Genomic DNA, 15,050 nt, shown 5'->3' with positions numbered 1-15,050 from the left:
TTTTAGAAATTTTTAACATAGTCCCCCTTTTGGAGACTCAAAATACGCATGAGAATGCTAAAGCCTCCAAGAAGTGTTGCAGTAATAAAATTACCTTTGTTTTACATAACATTTCCCAAAGCTCACCGTGGAGCACACTTCATATATAACCCCAATTAATGTCCCCCAAAATATTTTTCACAGAACACTAGAGTGCCGTTTAAGAAGAAAATTAAAAAATGAAAATCTTAAAAGTTACAGAGTTACGTGATAAAAAAGAAACAGTCTGCTGGAAATAGAAAATGGTTTTGGTTTGGGGCTGGCATTCACTCCTAGGGAGCCAGGGGCAGAGAGCAACCTGACACCCTTACCTTCTGGCCCTGCATCCATAGCTGGCTTTTCAGAGCTTTCACCCGTGCACGCGGGGGCCCTGATGCAGCACACCGTCTGCTGAGGCAGGGCGGTGGAAGCTGATCCTCGGCAGAATTCAATTCCCCCCTGCCGTAGAACACTTCCCTAGCAAATGAAGGAAAGTTTTATATTATACAAGCTATTTTACTTTTCTTGAAAAAATCGGTTTTTTCATTGTATAAATAAAATTTTAAAGAATGGGGCCCACCCCAACACTTTTTATTGGCTTTTTTCCTTCTAGGTTTTGTCCTCATGCACATGGTTTTATGTAATTGATGTTGGTTGGTATTCTTACAATTTTGTGTCGTAAGAGCTTTGTTTTCTGTGGCCAGGAAAGGAAGAATTTCCTAGTGGTGGCTGCCTCTGCCTGTTCTATTGCTGTGTTGTTCTAAGCACCATTGCTGTTAAATTTTGGAAGCAAGTTTTCATCGTGCTTCCCTGAAACACACGGACAGTTCTTCCCTTTTGTGAGCCTCCCCAAATCGTACTGCTCTGCCAGAGTGCTTCTCTGGAAAATAATAACTCCTTAGCATCATGGGACTAGCCTTTGTTGGGACAGCTTTTTTTTTAAGCCTGTCATTTGCAGCCCAGGTCATAATAACAGCACCTGTGCTAGAGACAAAATAGAAGGGCTTCCATGTAAACGATCAAGACCCTTGAACGTCCAGACATTTCCTAGTATAATGATTTGTGCTCTTACATAGGAAACAGGATAGAGGAACTGAAGTATTGGGGCTTTTCTAACATCCTTTGTTCAGCCAAACACTTCGTAGAGTGAATTACATGGACCTTATTTTTGGCATTTTGAGAGCTCAGAATTCTGCAACTTTTAATATTTCTAAATTGTAAATATAAACTTCATGCTAGATAAGTTCCCTTTTTAAAATAGCTTAAAAGTCTTTGACTTTTGCATAATTTGCTTCAAGTTATATTACTCCAATAGTTGATATGAATGAGGTAATTAAGTGAATCCAAAAAGTTAGAGACTTTTATCAGATGATGTCAGATTACCACTACAGGAGAAATTGCTGCCTAATATAAAATAAAACCCTCACTCACGATTGGTGGTGTACCAAGATTATTAAGGAGAGTGAACTTCAAAATACAAACTGTATTAAGCATAAAATAGCAGTTCTGTGCTAAGGCTTGTATTGATAGTTGTTCTGTTGCTAATACTCATTTCCAGATTTTTGGCCATTTCTTAATAACGATCATTTCTGCCTTGTTACATAGTTATGTTCTAGAAATCTTCATTTCAGTGTCCACACTATGGGTCAGATAGGTTGCTAGTTACTATGACTATAAAGGTCTGCAATAATGAATGAGATGTGGGTAAGTAGTAAATGTTAATGCCAGTCTCCTCTAAGGGCCATATAAAGAATATCTTCAAACTAAAAATAATAAATACCGGCAGAAAAATAACCATGTGTGCTAAATGCTTTACAAGTCATTTCATTTAGTCTCTGTAGTACACAGGAATTACCTCTCAGATAGGGAAACTGAGACACATGTGGTTGATTTGTCCAGGGATCAGAGACAAGATATGGTCCCTATTCATTTGTAACAAATTATCAATCAATTAATACATGTATTATTTTTCTTTTCTACAAAATAGCCATAAAAGATGAAGCGGAGTATGAAAATACATAGATGTGTAGTATTTTCTTTTAGTGTGGCCTTGTGTTTTGGAACAGTTCTTGGAGTGTCTGAGAATCCGCTGCTATCAAATGGGTTATTTAATTTGGTATTGCTAACCACTGAAGTTGTAAGGAAGGGGAAATAGTTGTATGGTTTCTTCCTCCCATGGGTCATTATTCAGTTGTGGACATCAGGATGTTTTTCTTGGCTTATCTCATCCATGGAGGTTTTCCTTTGCATATCTGTTACATAAATTACTAAACTATTTCCTTGAGAAGTTGTCAGTTCATCACACTTAGTAGTGATCAAGGAGTTGGTACCTTTTGGAAAAAAAGAATAAAATGACAGCCTTTGAGGGGCAGAAATCCAGCTACCATCCTGGTTTAAGTATTTTTGTTTGTTTGTTTGTTTTGGGTCAATTCCTATATTTCTCTGAAGAGTTGAAATAATTATATGTGGTTTCTAGTGTTTCCCAAAAGACTTTATGTTGGACACTAAACATTTAATGGTCTTTCATATAAAATGAGGTATTTTAATCACTATTTCTAAAAGTTTTTATCTTTCCAGTGATCAATTTATATGTACATTCTAGTCTGGTACATAGTTTGCCATTTGAAACTAAATTTGGAATGTTGACTTCTTTAATGATTATTCATTTTGTATGCTGTTTTCTGACCTTGAATTCTACATAAACCATAAAATAGTAATTTTTTGTGGTTTTGGGGGAAGAAATTTTGTAAGATATATTACTTCTGCTAGTTACATGTTAGGACAACTTGATACTTAAATGATGAACAAATCAGCTGTCAGGAATCTCAGAAATTTTAGATGTGAGTCTGGGTACTGTTGGCTTATGTAAACTGATACTGAATCAATACCGGACATTTTCCTGGAATGGTAGGTAAACTCTTACATAAGCAAGGAACCGTATTTTTTTAACGCACACTTTGAAATTGTGTGTATTTGGAATGCTGGTTTTTAAGCTTGAAATCTTTAGATAAAGATATCATTTGGACTACTGATAATCTGTAATGAGTATTTTTAGAGATTAGAAGAGAAAGTACGTTATAAATTGGTTTCTGTCAGTTACTGATTAAAGTTCTTAGATTAAAAATTTTTTGCCTTACATTTCCTATTATGAACCATTCTCCTTTTTAAAATGCAGTAGATTCTTGATAGATTTTTCTGTTCAGAGTTTTGACTGTTTTAAGCAGATCTAAATTTATTACAGGAAATATGTATAATTTTGTTAAGATCCAAATCTAACTTGCATCTGTGGGAACTAGTCACTTAGCTAGTAAGCCAGTCACTGGCATCCATCTTGCAGCTCAGCTCTGTTGTGCTCCAGCTCTGGGCTGTGGTAACAACTTTTAATAACTTCTTCGTGAAAAACAACTCAAAGAAAGCTAACCTCCAGTACTGGTAGTGAATGTGGCAGATCCTAAGAAAATGATGATTCACAGACAGAAAAGAGAAGTTTTACACATATTTAGAGAGGAATGTATCAGATTTGATGGTACCTTCGATTGATGAAACAATCAAACCTATATGAAATCAGTGAAAAAAATAAATAAAAGAAAAATGTTTGCAAAAGTTTTTACCTAAAGAAATTTGGTGAATCCAAATATTGTTGAGGAAGTATAATATGCACAGGATACTTTAATTCTTGATTGAATCTGTGAGATTGTCAGGAGTCTGTACATACATTTTTATTTTCATAATTTTAAAGATACACAGAGGTATTCAGTGCATCTTTCAAAAATGTTAAGGGTTTACTCTTGTAGTTTTTTTCTATCTGCAGAGTGGTGTTTTGTGTTTAATTTGCTCCCTGTTCACCTCTCTCTCAAAAAATTATGATACGGTACTACATACTTATGATATAAGTGGATTGAAATAGGGTATATGTTTTTGTAAGTAACCAGATTACTCTTCTGAAATCTTGTTACTGTAGAAGAATGGGTAAGATTTTAAATGTCTTCAGTTTCAGTTTTTCCCTATTCATACTGATATTTTTACCTTGCTTTTAATATGTGTTTAAAGCTGGGTGGGGGGGGGTGTAGGTACAATGGTTTCCTCCTTTTCAGCTGGATAGTTGGTATTTAATTTTACTAAAACCAAAGAAAATGGAATTTGCATGACTGAGAATATATCTTTTAAAACATTAATTCAGCATTTAGTTCTTCTTAGTAGCACGATTCGTGATGTCATCTTATATATCGTAGGCTTTTTCATTTAACTCAGGTGCTATTACTAATTCTCTTCTTTTAGGGCATTATGGCACAGTAGAAAACAGGCTACATTTAACAAGAAGTAGAAAGCCTAACCAAATTTGGACATGTATTGCTATTTACTAGTCATGTGATCGTGAGTGTACATTTATTTAAACTTCTCTACTAAGGCTGTGCTGTTACATTTGTTTCCCTCTCTCCTCACTTGAAGTTTTAAATTTTTACTTATTTATTGTTTTGGTAGAGGGGCTTCTAGTAGTGGCAGCACTAGAGCCTTGGGTTTGCTTCCTCTGTACTTTTCAGTATTTATTTCGTTCATTTTCTTGTGATACTGAGGGAGTGCTGTGGGTTTCCCTTTGTTTTAGCACTATAGCTATTTTATAACTGAGATACTCTGTAGTCATATATGATCATTATATCTGCTTTAGCAACATTAATTCTTCTACTGAACTGTCACTTGTGTTAAGACCTTATTCATTGTTTTGTGTTTCATTTTCAGATCAGTAAAAGGCTTTTTTTTTTTTGAAGGGTGCAACAGTGAAATTTATGTATTTGTTGAGTTTAGGAGAACTAGACTTTTTGGTTATCGACCATAAATTTGATACTGTCCCTAGGACTGTAATAAAATGTAACTTGGTTTTGAAATGAGTGTTGAGCCTATTAATGTTCAGCTTGCAGATAAGGATAATGTGGTGCAGGCCATCTTCCCCTGATGAAAAATGAGTGTCATGTGGTCTATTATTAAGCTTTTAGAGCAAGTGTTCTTAAAACTATTTGCCTACTATTTTGTTTAGAAACATCTTTTAAAAGGAACAAATTTTCCTGACATGAGTAACTTGTTACTTGAGAAAACTATCTTTTTCAGTGTTCATTTTATGTGTGTTTTATTGTTTTTAAAAAGTTTTTTAAAGATTGCTATTTTATAGGGAGTGAACAGTTTTACCTATATCATAAATGTATCTTCTGAAATCTTTGTTGTATTAAGATTAAGAGGTCAGTTTTAAATATAGGTTTTAATGTTGGAAATTGTTCTTCCCAAATACAATTTTTTTAAATCATGTTAATTTCAGTATTAGGTAACTAAATTGTCCCCTGTGGTTTTACACACATAGCATTTGGTATACATATTTTAGTATGTATACATGTATTTTAGTTACTAGTTTGCTGCATTTATTAGCCTGATAACAAGACATTGGAAGTACAAATAATACATGGTCTAACGTGATGCTTATTTGCCTATAAATAGTTAAAATGTTGCTAAGTACTCCATTTGTATTCTTAATGGCATTTAATACTTTTCTCTTAGTCACAGTATAATGTTCATGGGGGAAATTTTGGAAAATGCAGGAAAAGGAAAGTACAGTATGAAGAAAAAAGTACCATATTTAAAGCCATTACTTTGAACGCTGTATTTGTCTCTGTCTCTTGCTGCCCTTTTCTTTTTTTCTTCTAACTCTCTTGTGTCCGTAAGCGTGGATATACGTTCGACAAAGCACAAGTTTAAAGGTCAAAATACTGCTAAATATTTTTTCCTAATCTCAGAGTGAATGAAGTCTTTGTAATAACTTTAAAACAAAAAGAAAAAAACATATTAGAAATACAGGCCCAGTTGACTCCTTTTTTTTTAAAAAAAGTAAAATTAAAAAGGCTGGCTAGGAAAAAGAGTTCTTAGTAAATCTGTTTCAATGTTCTTCCTTCGTTAGCAGTTAGGACTACAGAATACCTATGCTTTACCTTTTCTCTGGCTGCGTAGTTTTGTTTTAGCAAAGCATATTCTTGAACTTTGGCAGGAAAAAATATCATAAGGACTGCTGAAGTTATTTCTTGTCAGTCATTTTACTGATTATTCTTAATGTAGATTAGAAGAAACATTGGCCATCTGTGAGTGAAAGCCCCATTTTAGCCTTTACTTTCAACCAGTTTTGCCTCCCAAACCTGGACCGAAACCATTACCAAGTAAATTAACTTGATATTTTATCAGTAGTGAGTGGTGCAATAAGCAGAAAGTGGGAATTAAAGAGGAGGACCAAAATGAGTACTAATTATTTACAGATTGAATACCCAGCCCTTGACTTAATTGAATATTGGCAGTGTTCATATAGCCATAGAAGCATGTATACAGAACTCGAGGATGGTAACTTAGTAGTTGGCATCAAAAGTCCAGTGAGTATGAAAAAGAATATGTATATATATTGTATGACTGATCACTCTGCTGTACACCAGAAATTAACACAATGTTGTAAATCGACTATACTTCAATTAGCAAAATAAAATCCAGTGAATGAGTGGTGCTGGGTTGTTCAGAGTTAAGCACTCTCTTTAGGGACTCTTAGTCCTGTCCTACCTATTGCTGGGGTGTTGTGAGGAGCAAACGTGAAAGTGTGTAAGAGCACTGTGAATTGATTTTAATTATAGATTTTAGCCCTATAAAAAGCAGTGGTTCAGTATTGCTTTAAGGTAAAAAATCTTCAGAACACGAGCAGCTTCTTACATTGTTCACTCTGGTCATTCCCTGATAATTTCGTATAATTTTGTTTGCATAACAGATCCTCGACCTTTGTCTGAATTGTGTGTGGGTTTTAAAAAACTGATGGGTGATCCCCCTCTAGTGTCTGAATTATCCATTCTTTAAAAAACATTTGTGTCAATCATAGGAAGTTTTGGGAATTAAACTGGCTGTTTTTTCCCTGCTTATCTGGACATGATTTTTTTTTTTAACTTTTCTTTCTTTGGGAGACAGGGCGTGAGTTATTTTCCTTTCTTAAAAAGGTCACTGGAATTATGCATAGGGTGTGGATTGAGAGCAGTAGAAAACATGGGAAAGGAAGGATCAAAATACCATTTCTACCTTTTTAGAAATAGTTATTTTTAAATGACCTGGAATGAGGCCAAACTATACAGTGTTGTTTTGTTTTAGTTTACATTTGTTGCTGAATTAAGTACAGCTTAAAAATACTTTGTTTTGGAATCCTTTATGCCATCAGATCTCATCTTAAGAGTGTTCCAGTTTCTGGAAAGCAACGGTTTCATTGGAAAATGGCTTTAAAATAGAGCCTGATACTCTGTGGAAGGGTTCTAACTTTGTTACTATTGTTGCCATATTTTTCCATGGATATACTTTATATTGTGAATGTATTCTGATGGCAGGTTGTGATTTTACATAATTCCCTTTGTTTTTCAACGAAGGAAATAAGGAGATTCTTAAATTACTGGCTCTCTGCCAGCTCTTCCTCTTAAACACACAGCACTCAAACACACAGGCTTTCAGTTAAGAATCTTGTGAAGGGTTAGGGAAACAGGACCTTTCTCATTTGACCCATGGGCTTTTGTAGCTTGAACAAGGAAAGTAGTGTTCTGAAAGCTACAACATTTATGAAGGCTCTAGTAAAAATATTTCATGTACATGGACTAGAGATTAAGTCTTTTCATCTTGTCCTCCAACAATTAAACAATGCAAACAGATTTCAAGTGCGCTCTTGGTTATGAAATACTCGGGTGGATTATAATCTTAATTGCTATTGTTTATTCCTCCAGCTGCATTTTGATACTTTTAACTGTCTTAGCCACATATTCTTCAGTTACTAGAATAAACAAAAGCATTCTGAAATCCATTATTTTGTGGCATCTTAAAATGCAAATGTGTCATTGGCTGCCTTGATTTTATTTTGGTTCCATTGTTGGCAAAATAAGAAAAAACTGTTATTAGTTCTTTACATGCACAATTATTGTCAATAGAATCATTACTGGATTTTTATAAAAATCTATCCATTAATACTCTTAAATTTTTAAGAAGGCATTGGAGACCATGAATTTTTTTTAGTGCCAGGGAAATAATTTATAAATAATTTTACACTATCAAACCACTTGATATTTTAGAAGGCAGCTTTCTCCAAGATTTGACAAAGTTATCAGATTTCGGTTTTCTACCTCGGTAGAACAGTATTCTGAATGTAAATCTAGAAGCCAGATTTAGTCTGTGATTTGGCACATCATATTTATATACATTTAAATTTGAACTAACATCATTTATTAATTGAAATAAAAATAAATTTGAAATTATATTTGAGAGATTCGAGTACCAGTTAGAACCAGACCTTCCTTATTTAAAACAGAACTTTTTGATGACTGAAAAACCATACAGCGAAAGTAGGGTATATGTAACTCATAGTTACCAAATTCTTATTTTTCACAATTTCTAAAACTTAAATTTTAAATGGAAGGTTGGAATTACTATATTCACAGGCATCTGTTATAACAGTTGTTCAGTAATAATTGGAGCTTTAGATGTCAAATGAGTACTACTATAGTTGTCACATTTTCACAACATTTCTTTATTCCTCAGAATGTCTTTGAATTCTTAAATCCATATAAACATGAGAAATTCTGTTTTAACAACCAAACATTTTGCCACCTCATGTCTTAATAGTAAGGGAATCTTTTCAAAGTTAGTTCTTTCTTATAAAAATACCACTTAATATTTTAAAATTCTAATAGGTGGTTATTATCTCTGATAATAATAGCTAACATTTATTTAGCACTTCTAAGTATCAGACACTGCACCATTCATTGTGTGCCATTTGATAACGTTGCCCTTTGAGGCAGTAGTAGTATTTCTTATTTCCATTTTACATTGGAGGAAACTGAGATTAAGAGAATTAAAATAGTATTGCCAAAGGTCACAAAGTAAGTAATTGGAGTTAGATCTTTCTGACTCATAGAACCCCTGTTCTTAGCCACAGCTGAAGTCTTAAGTGGAAGTTAAATACATCATCGTATGATCTCCTGATAGAATGTTATGTAGCCATTAAAAGTGAGGATTACAGTGACTGTAGAGTGACAGAAAATGTATGTGATATATAGTTAAGTGAAAAAATAAGGATTACAATTGAATGTGCATAGTGGTTCTAAACATCTTCAGAGTATTCTTTGATTTTTCATTGCTTTTTTTATATACAGTATAATAAGTCAGCTGTTACATAAGTTTGCTTATTAACTTACAGAATTTCTATAAACAGAAAACATAAGACTGTGTGTAAACCAGGTCTGATCAGCAAGCTGACAACTCAGTTTTATAATAGACTCTTAGCATGTTCAATTTCCTTTTTAATTTGACCCAAAGCCATTTTTTACTGGACTTATGCCAGCTCTAATCTCTCACCTGTATTCTTGAAGGCTAATGGAATAGTAAAATCTTCTTAAGAGATAACTTAAATGTGTTATATAGTGTCCTCGGGGTAGCTTGTGCACAAAAGATGTTTTCTTTCCCACCCTGTAGAGGTATCTCATTAGGACACCCAGTAGTGTCATTATTAAGTTTTCATGTGTTTCTCAGTTTTGATGCTAATCTTTGTGCGTATGTGCGTGCATTTTTTTTCTCTGCAGCACCAATGTGGTAATGAATTATTCAGAAATAGAGTCTAAGGTTCGAGAAGCAACGAATGACGATCCTTGGGGACCTTCCGGGCAACTCATGGGAGAGATTGCCAAGTAAGTGATAATTTGACTCAGCAGTGCAGAAAGAATCTATCTTTACACAGAAAAGTGAAATTTGCTTTCAGTTTTAAACTGCTTAGCTGCCACATATAAATTTTGCAGACTCATTCAGATATTAATGGAAGAAGTTTTACCCAGGATCCATTCCCCTTAAATACTAGCTCAAAAAAGTAAAACAAATTTTTTGTTGTCAATGAAGTTTAGAGATTTACTGTAGCTTACTACATAAAATTTTGACAAATGTGTATTAAATAACTTGAAATAAAGCTTAGGAAAACTTTTTACTGATAAACATCTGGATGACTATGTCAGTGAATGAAAGGCTTGTAAAATATATTAGTTACTGGGACTTACAAATATGCTAGATTTTATACAAAATAAAGGATAAAGACACTTTTAAGGAAGCATATTATTTAAATTTTTTTTGAATTAAGTTTATTAATTTTTTTTAAAGCTCTTCAGGGAAACATAGTAACTTAGAACAAGCCTGCCATCTGCTGTCAAAATTAACATATTGCAAACTCTTGAGGAAAATTAATTCTTTTTTCAGGGCTACATTTATGTATGAACAATTTCCAGAACTTATGAACATGCTTTGGTCACGAATGTTAAAAGACAACAAAAAAAATTGGAGAAGAGTTTATAAGGTATGGGTATTAGTCTGTATTTCTTATTTGACATGTTGAAGACAAATGCTTGGAATTTTAAGGTGTACATGCATAAATGATTATGGATGGCGTGAAATCCTAGAATACAACATTCTAAAACAGATAAAAGAAGTAGATTTGCTGTTTGTGTCCTGTTTTCTAGTTTCCATAAACAGCTATTCATATATTTGTGTATATCAAAAGTAATGAATCTATAGTGGTATGTATGTTTGGTGCATGAGCAATTAAGATGAAAAGTACAGTCTAATATGATTTGTCATCTCTGCATAAAAACTTGCCAGTATTATCACAGTATTGTGCACCAAAGATACTCTTTAAAATACAGTAAGATATTCTAGTTAATATTAAAATTCTGACATTTTAGAATTTGCAAATACGTACTCTTTATTAAGTTCCTTTCATTTAGTTCTGATCTCATCATATAATGTATAATTCTAAAACAAGATAGTCATCTGTTCTTCCATCCCCACCATATTTTCTTGCTGCTTGAAAACTTTTTCTGTTTTCTAAAATGGCATTATAATATTCATATATGAAACTTTGAAAGCCTCATTTCTGGCTTTCAGTGTTGCATATCAGTGCTTTATTTACTTCCATGTTTTTGATGTTTCTGGAAACACTGTCATTCCTTTAGCTTGTACAGTAGTAGTAATGAAACAGTTGGAATTTCTGTAAGTTCATTTTTATTAATTTGAGGTTTTTGTTTGTTTTAATAATTTTTGGGTAAACTACTTTTTTAAAGAATCAATTCCTGGTAGGACAGGGCTTTTTTTTGCCCCTCAATTTCACCAACCTAACTAGATTTCCATAGATCTAATCATTTTTAGTTGATGTTTGTTCCAAAGTTAAGGTCAGAATACATAATTCAGTGGTTTTTAGCGTACTCACAAATTTGTGTAGTAGTTACTGTAAACCAGAACATTTTCATTGCCTCAAAAAGAAACCCTACAAATGTTTTTTAAACAAAAGCTGTATGATTAACCCCCAAAATTAAATTTTATCTGGGGAAAATGCTATGGGAGCATATAATTACCAAATTGTTCTCTTTAAACTGATGTTTCTAACAATAAAACTAAACCAACTTTCTGAAAGCTTAGTATTCATTTATATCATATATTCAGATTGTTTAAACATCTGAATTTTTTTTAATCTTTCGACATGCAGTATCCAGTGGACAGTGTATTTACTATTTGTTATAAGTGTGTATTACTTATTTGTTATAAGAGGGACTTTAAATTGATAATATGAGTTTTAGACTATGTAATTTAAACTTTCTAATGTAAAGAACTCCCCCTCACACACACACAGAAAGATGATTTATTTGCTAATGTTAGAATTATTTTTTTAGCCATTTACCAGAGCTCTTCCAGAATTTATTTCGTTAAGTCATTTGGTGCTTTGTATTTTTACAGTCATTGCTGCTCCTAGCTTACCTCATAAGGAATGGATCAGAGCGTGTTGTTACAAGTGCCAGAGAACACATTTATGATTTGCGATCCCTGGAAAATTACCACTTTGTAGGTGAGCAATAGAAAAACCTTATAAGCAAATTAAAACAGTAGTTGGGGTTGTCAGTCACCTGAACCAGCTTAGAAGCTTCTCCGCTCTAATTAGAATGTGACTGTTGCTGGTTGTGTGACGAGTGCAGAATCTAAGACGTGGGGCCCTAGAGTATTAATTAGTGAAGACAAGAACTTGCAGAAAAGACTGGCTAATAACAACAGAACCAACACAACATGAGTGTTCGGGTTTATATTAAAATATGCACTGGAGACTGGTCCCCTGTGGTGTCCATAAAGGAGTAGCTTTAATCATATGGGAAGAAAAGGTTAGAGCTCCAAAACACACACATCTGTTTGAAGCTGGGTTTTTTTCCTCCCACCAAATAATATTTACTGTGCAAAGGCAGCAAGGCCAGAGTGTGTTTTGAATGTGAAAGAGGATACAGAATGAACCACATTTCATTTTGTAGCATACCCCAGTTAAAAGCACTTTATAAAAATTAAGTTATTCAGCTACACTAAATCCTGGGTAATTAGTGTTTCCAAACTTGTATTGGGGGAACCAAGGGGTTTGGGTGGTTTTCAGTTATTAGAATGTTAAAGTAGGTTTTGTTTTGTGAAAATGCTACATAAAAAAGAAAACATTTGTGGGTATTAGTCCATTTTGTGTGGTCATCATTAGTAATCCTTTTTGGTGAATCTTTGATTTTGCATAGCACTGATATCTGTGGTCCTTTTTAGCTCATTTTTACACACTCTGGTAAGCCAGAATTGCACCTCAAGACTTAAGATTTGCTGATGAGCAAATGACAAAATTCAGTAACAATTTGCCTCTTTTTATTAATTTTAAAATATTGAAGTTGGTTTCTTGTGTTGAAATTTTCATGTCTGTTTTTTTGTTTGTGTTAGAGGGTTTGATACATATTAGCTGAATTATTTTAAGGTTTTGTTTCTCCCTTACCATCCTCACAGATGAGCATGGCAAGGATCAAGGTATAAATATTCGCCAGAAGGTGAAAGAATTGGTTGAATTTGCCCAGGATGACGACAGGCTTCGTGAAGAGCGAAAGAAAGCAAAGAAGAACAAAGACAAATATGTTGGGGTTTCCTCAGACAGTGTTGGAGGATTCAGATACAGTGAGTATCAAGGACAAACTAGCACTTAAGCATCAGTTTAGCTTCTTGGGTGCATTTTAAGAGTCATTGAAATATGGAAGACAAAAATGCTGTTTTTCAAAAGGTTATGTAGAATTCTAAGATATATATAATACTCATTTTGGCTCCTGTGGATCTTAGGAATCTTTCTATTTTTTTTTTTTACTTTTGTGGGCTCAAAAATACGATTTTATTCTTAGCATTAATCATTGAATAACTGCAAACTTTGAGTTGATGTACAGAGAATAAAGCAGATATATATATATGTGTGTGTGTGTGTGTGTATATATATTATATACCCTTTTCTCTTGGGGTTCCCATTCTAAAAAAGAAAAGGTTTCTCTCACTGCTTAGAGTGTAAAAAATAAGAAGCTTGATCAAAAGATTGATCTTTCTAATTAGAAACCAGTTTAGCTCTATTTTTGGCCAGAAATGGATGAGCTTCATACAAGTTGGTCCATCCTCAGTCTTTTCCTTTGTTGAGCAGTGTGTTAATTTGACGTAGAAAAAGGTGACTGACAATACCATCAGTTTTTCACCTAGGCCTATTGCTTTATTGTTCCTAACATATTTAAAAACAGCTCAAACATTCATCTCTCATGTTTATTTTTATTGTAATAATATAGTTTCTCTACAATATATGACTAGGTGCTTGAAACAGATACAGAAAATAAGAACTCCGTTTCACAGCTTGTTCCTTTGGATTCATTCTGTCTTCAGAGAACGCTGACAGTCCCTGGTCAGACAGGCCAGTGCTGTGCATACTTAGATACACAGCCCTACCCATATCTGAGTCTGTTTATATTTGGATTATACTGAGATGTCATAACTCCTTCATTGCAACTGTGTAACAATCTCCTATTTCTTATTTTGCAATTATCTATAAAATATTTTCACTGCTTTGCTTCTCCACTTTCTTGCCCTCAAAGAAAAAATACTTAATTGGTTAATGTTTCTAACAGCAGAAAAATTCCTTTCTTTTAAGTCTGAGATCATATAAAAGTCAATTCTTGAATTGGACAAAATTATTTCTCTTAGATCACATAAATAGGTTTTGGAGTTTTTATTTGTTTAGGGGAGTAAGAAGCTTTTAGATTATTTGCCCAAGTAGGCATTTTATTCTTTAGCTTTTTCAAAGTAGCTTTAGCAATTTAATGTGTTTTTGAGTAGAAATTGCTATTCAACTCATTTCTCGTTCTAGTTACTAGTAACCCTTCTTTTTTTATCAGCACAGTATATAATTAGGTAAATTTAGACAATTGAGTAAGTTTTCAGACTCAGTCACAGTGAACTAAATACAGCATCCGCATTAGAGATAAGAGTTGAACATCATGTGTATCTGCCTTGCCTTCTTTTGTAAGTTATTTTTAATGTTAACATATATTATTCAGAGACTTAAATAATCAACTTTAACTATTTTACATGCTTTTCATTTTGACAGTAATGTCTTGCCATTTTCCAGTATCTTTGGCACTCATTTAGATGATGTCCACCATATTAATCAGTTTAGTTTTCATTTTTCCTCTAAGTTTGTTTCTTTGCAAAGTCTAGTTCATCACATTGTCATTGAAGTGTACATACACATTACTGTATACTCATTTGTATAAAGCCATCCTGGCTTAAATTTTGTCTAGGAAACATTTTGTCATGTTCTCTTTAAGTTGATGGTCAGTTTCAGATTTGTAGATGTTTTTAAATCCTCAAACTCTTACAGAATATGTTGACTTTGCAGTTTTAACAAACAATTCAATAAAATGGTTTTGTTCAATTTCCAAAGGGCATGTATGCCATCAGAACTTGTTAACCAGGGTGTAAAACAAACACTCAGCCACCTTTTGATTATTTTGCTATTTCCCCTTGCTCCTTCCTTTTTCTCTGCAACCTGCCTTAATTTTTAACCTTCTCTTCTTTTTAACCTCACATGATTTCTCCATACCTTCAACTCTTGCCTCTGAGTTTCAACATGGAAATGTAAA

At 33.4% G+C, this 15,050-nt stretch overlaps 2 protein-coding genes across 8 annotated transcripts in view; one reads left to right on the top strand and one right to left on the bottom strand.

Annotated features, from left to right (window-relative positions):
* Positions 1–15,050, bottom strand: part of LSM11 (LSM11, U7 small nuclear RNA associated) — a 770,814-nt gene that overhangs the window by 695,155 nt on the left and 60,609 nt on the right. Inside the window, exon 8 of one of the 6 annotated variants that reach the window (XR_004318857.1) lies at positions 356–495. The exons of the other annotated variants lie outside the window; for them this stretch is intronic. The gene's annotated coding sequence lies outside the window, so the exon portion shown is untranslated. Of the gene's footprint in view, positions 1–355; positions 496–15,050 lie in introns of those variants that run through there. 6 annotated transcript variants of the gene reach the window in all.
* Positions 1–15,050, top strand: part of CLINT1 (clathrin interactor 1) — a 54,137-nt gene that overhangs the window by 17,270 nt on the left and 21,817 nt on the right. For both annotated transcript variants that reach the window (XM_006177963.2, XM_006177964.2), the window contains exons 2-5: positions 9,639–9,743; positions 10,300–10,396; positions 11,830–11,938; positions 12,892–13,056. In XM_006177963.2, coding sequence (XP_006178025.1) covers positions 9,639–9,743; positions 10,300–10,396; positions 11,830–11,938; positions 12,892–13,056 — 476 coding nt within the window. The remainder of the gene's footprint in view (positions 1–9,638; positions 9,744–10,299; positions 10,397–11,829; positions 11,939–12,891; positions 13,057–15,050) is intronic.

Source organism: Camelus ferus, chromosome 3 (genome assembly GCF_009834535.1).
Source record: "Camelus ferus isolate YT-003-E chromosome 3, BCGSAC_Cfer_1.0, whole genome shotgun sequence".
Lineage (NCBI taxonomy): Eukaryota > Metazoa > Chordata > Mammalia > Artiodactyla > Camelidae > Camelus > Camelus ferus.
The sequence above is the reverse complement of the archived record's forward strand: the minus strand, read 5'-3'. Positions and strand labels throughout refer to the sequence as shown.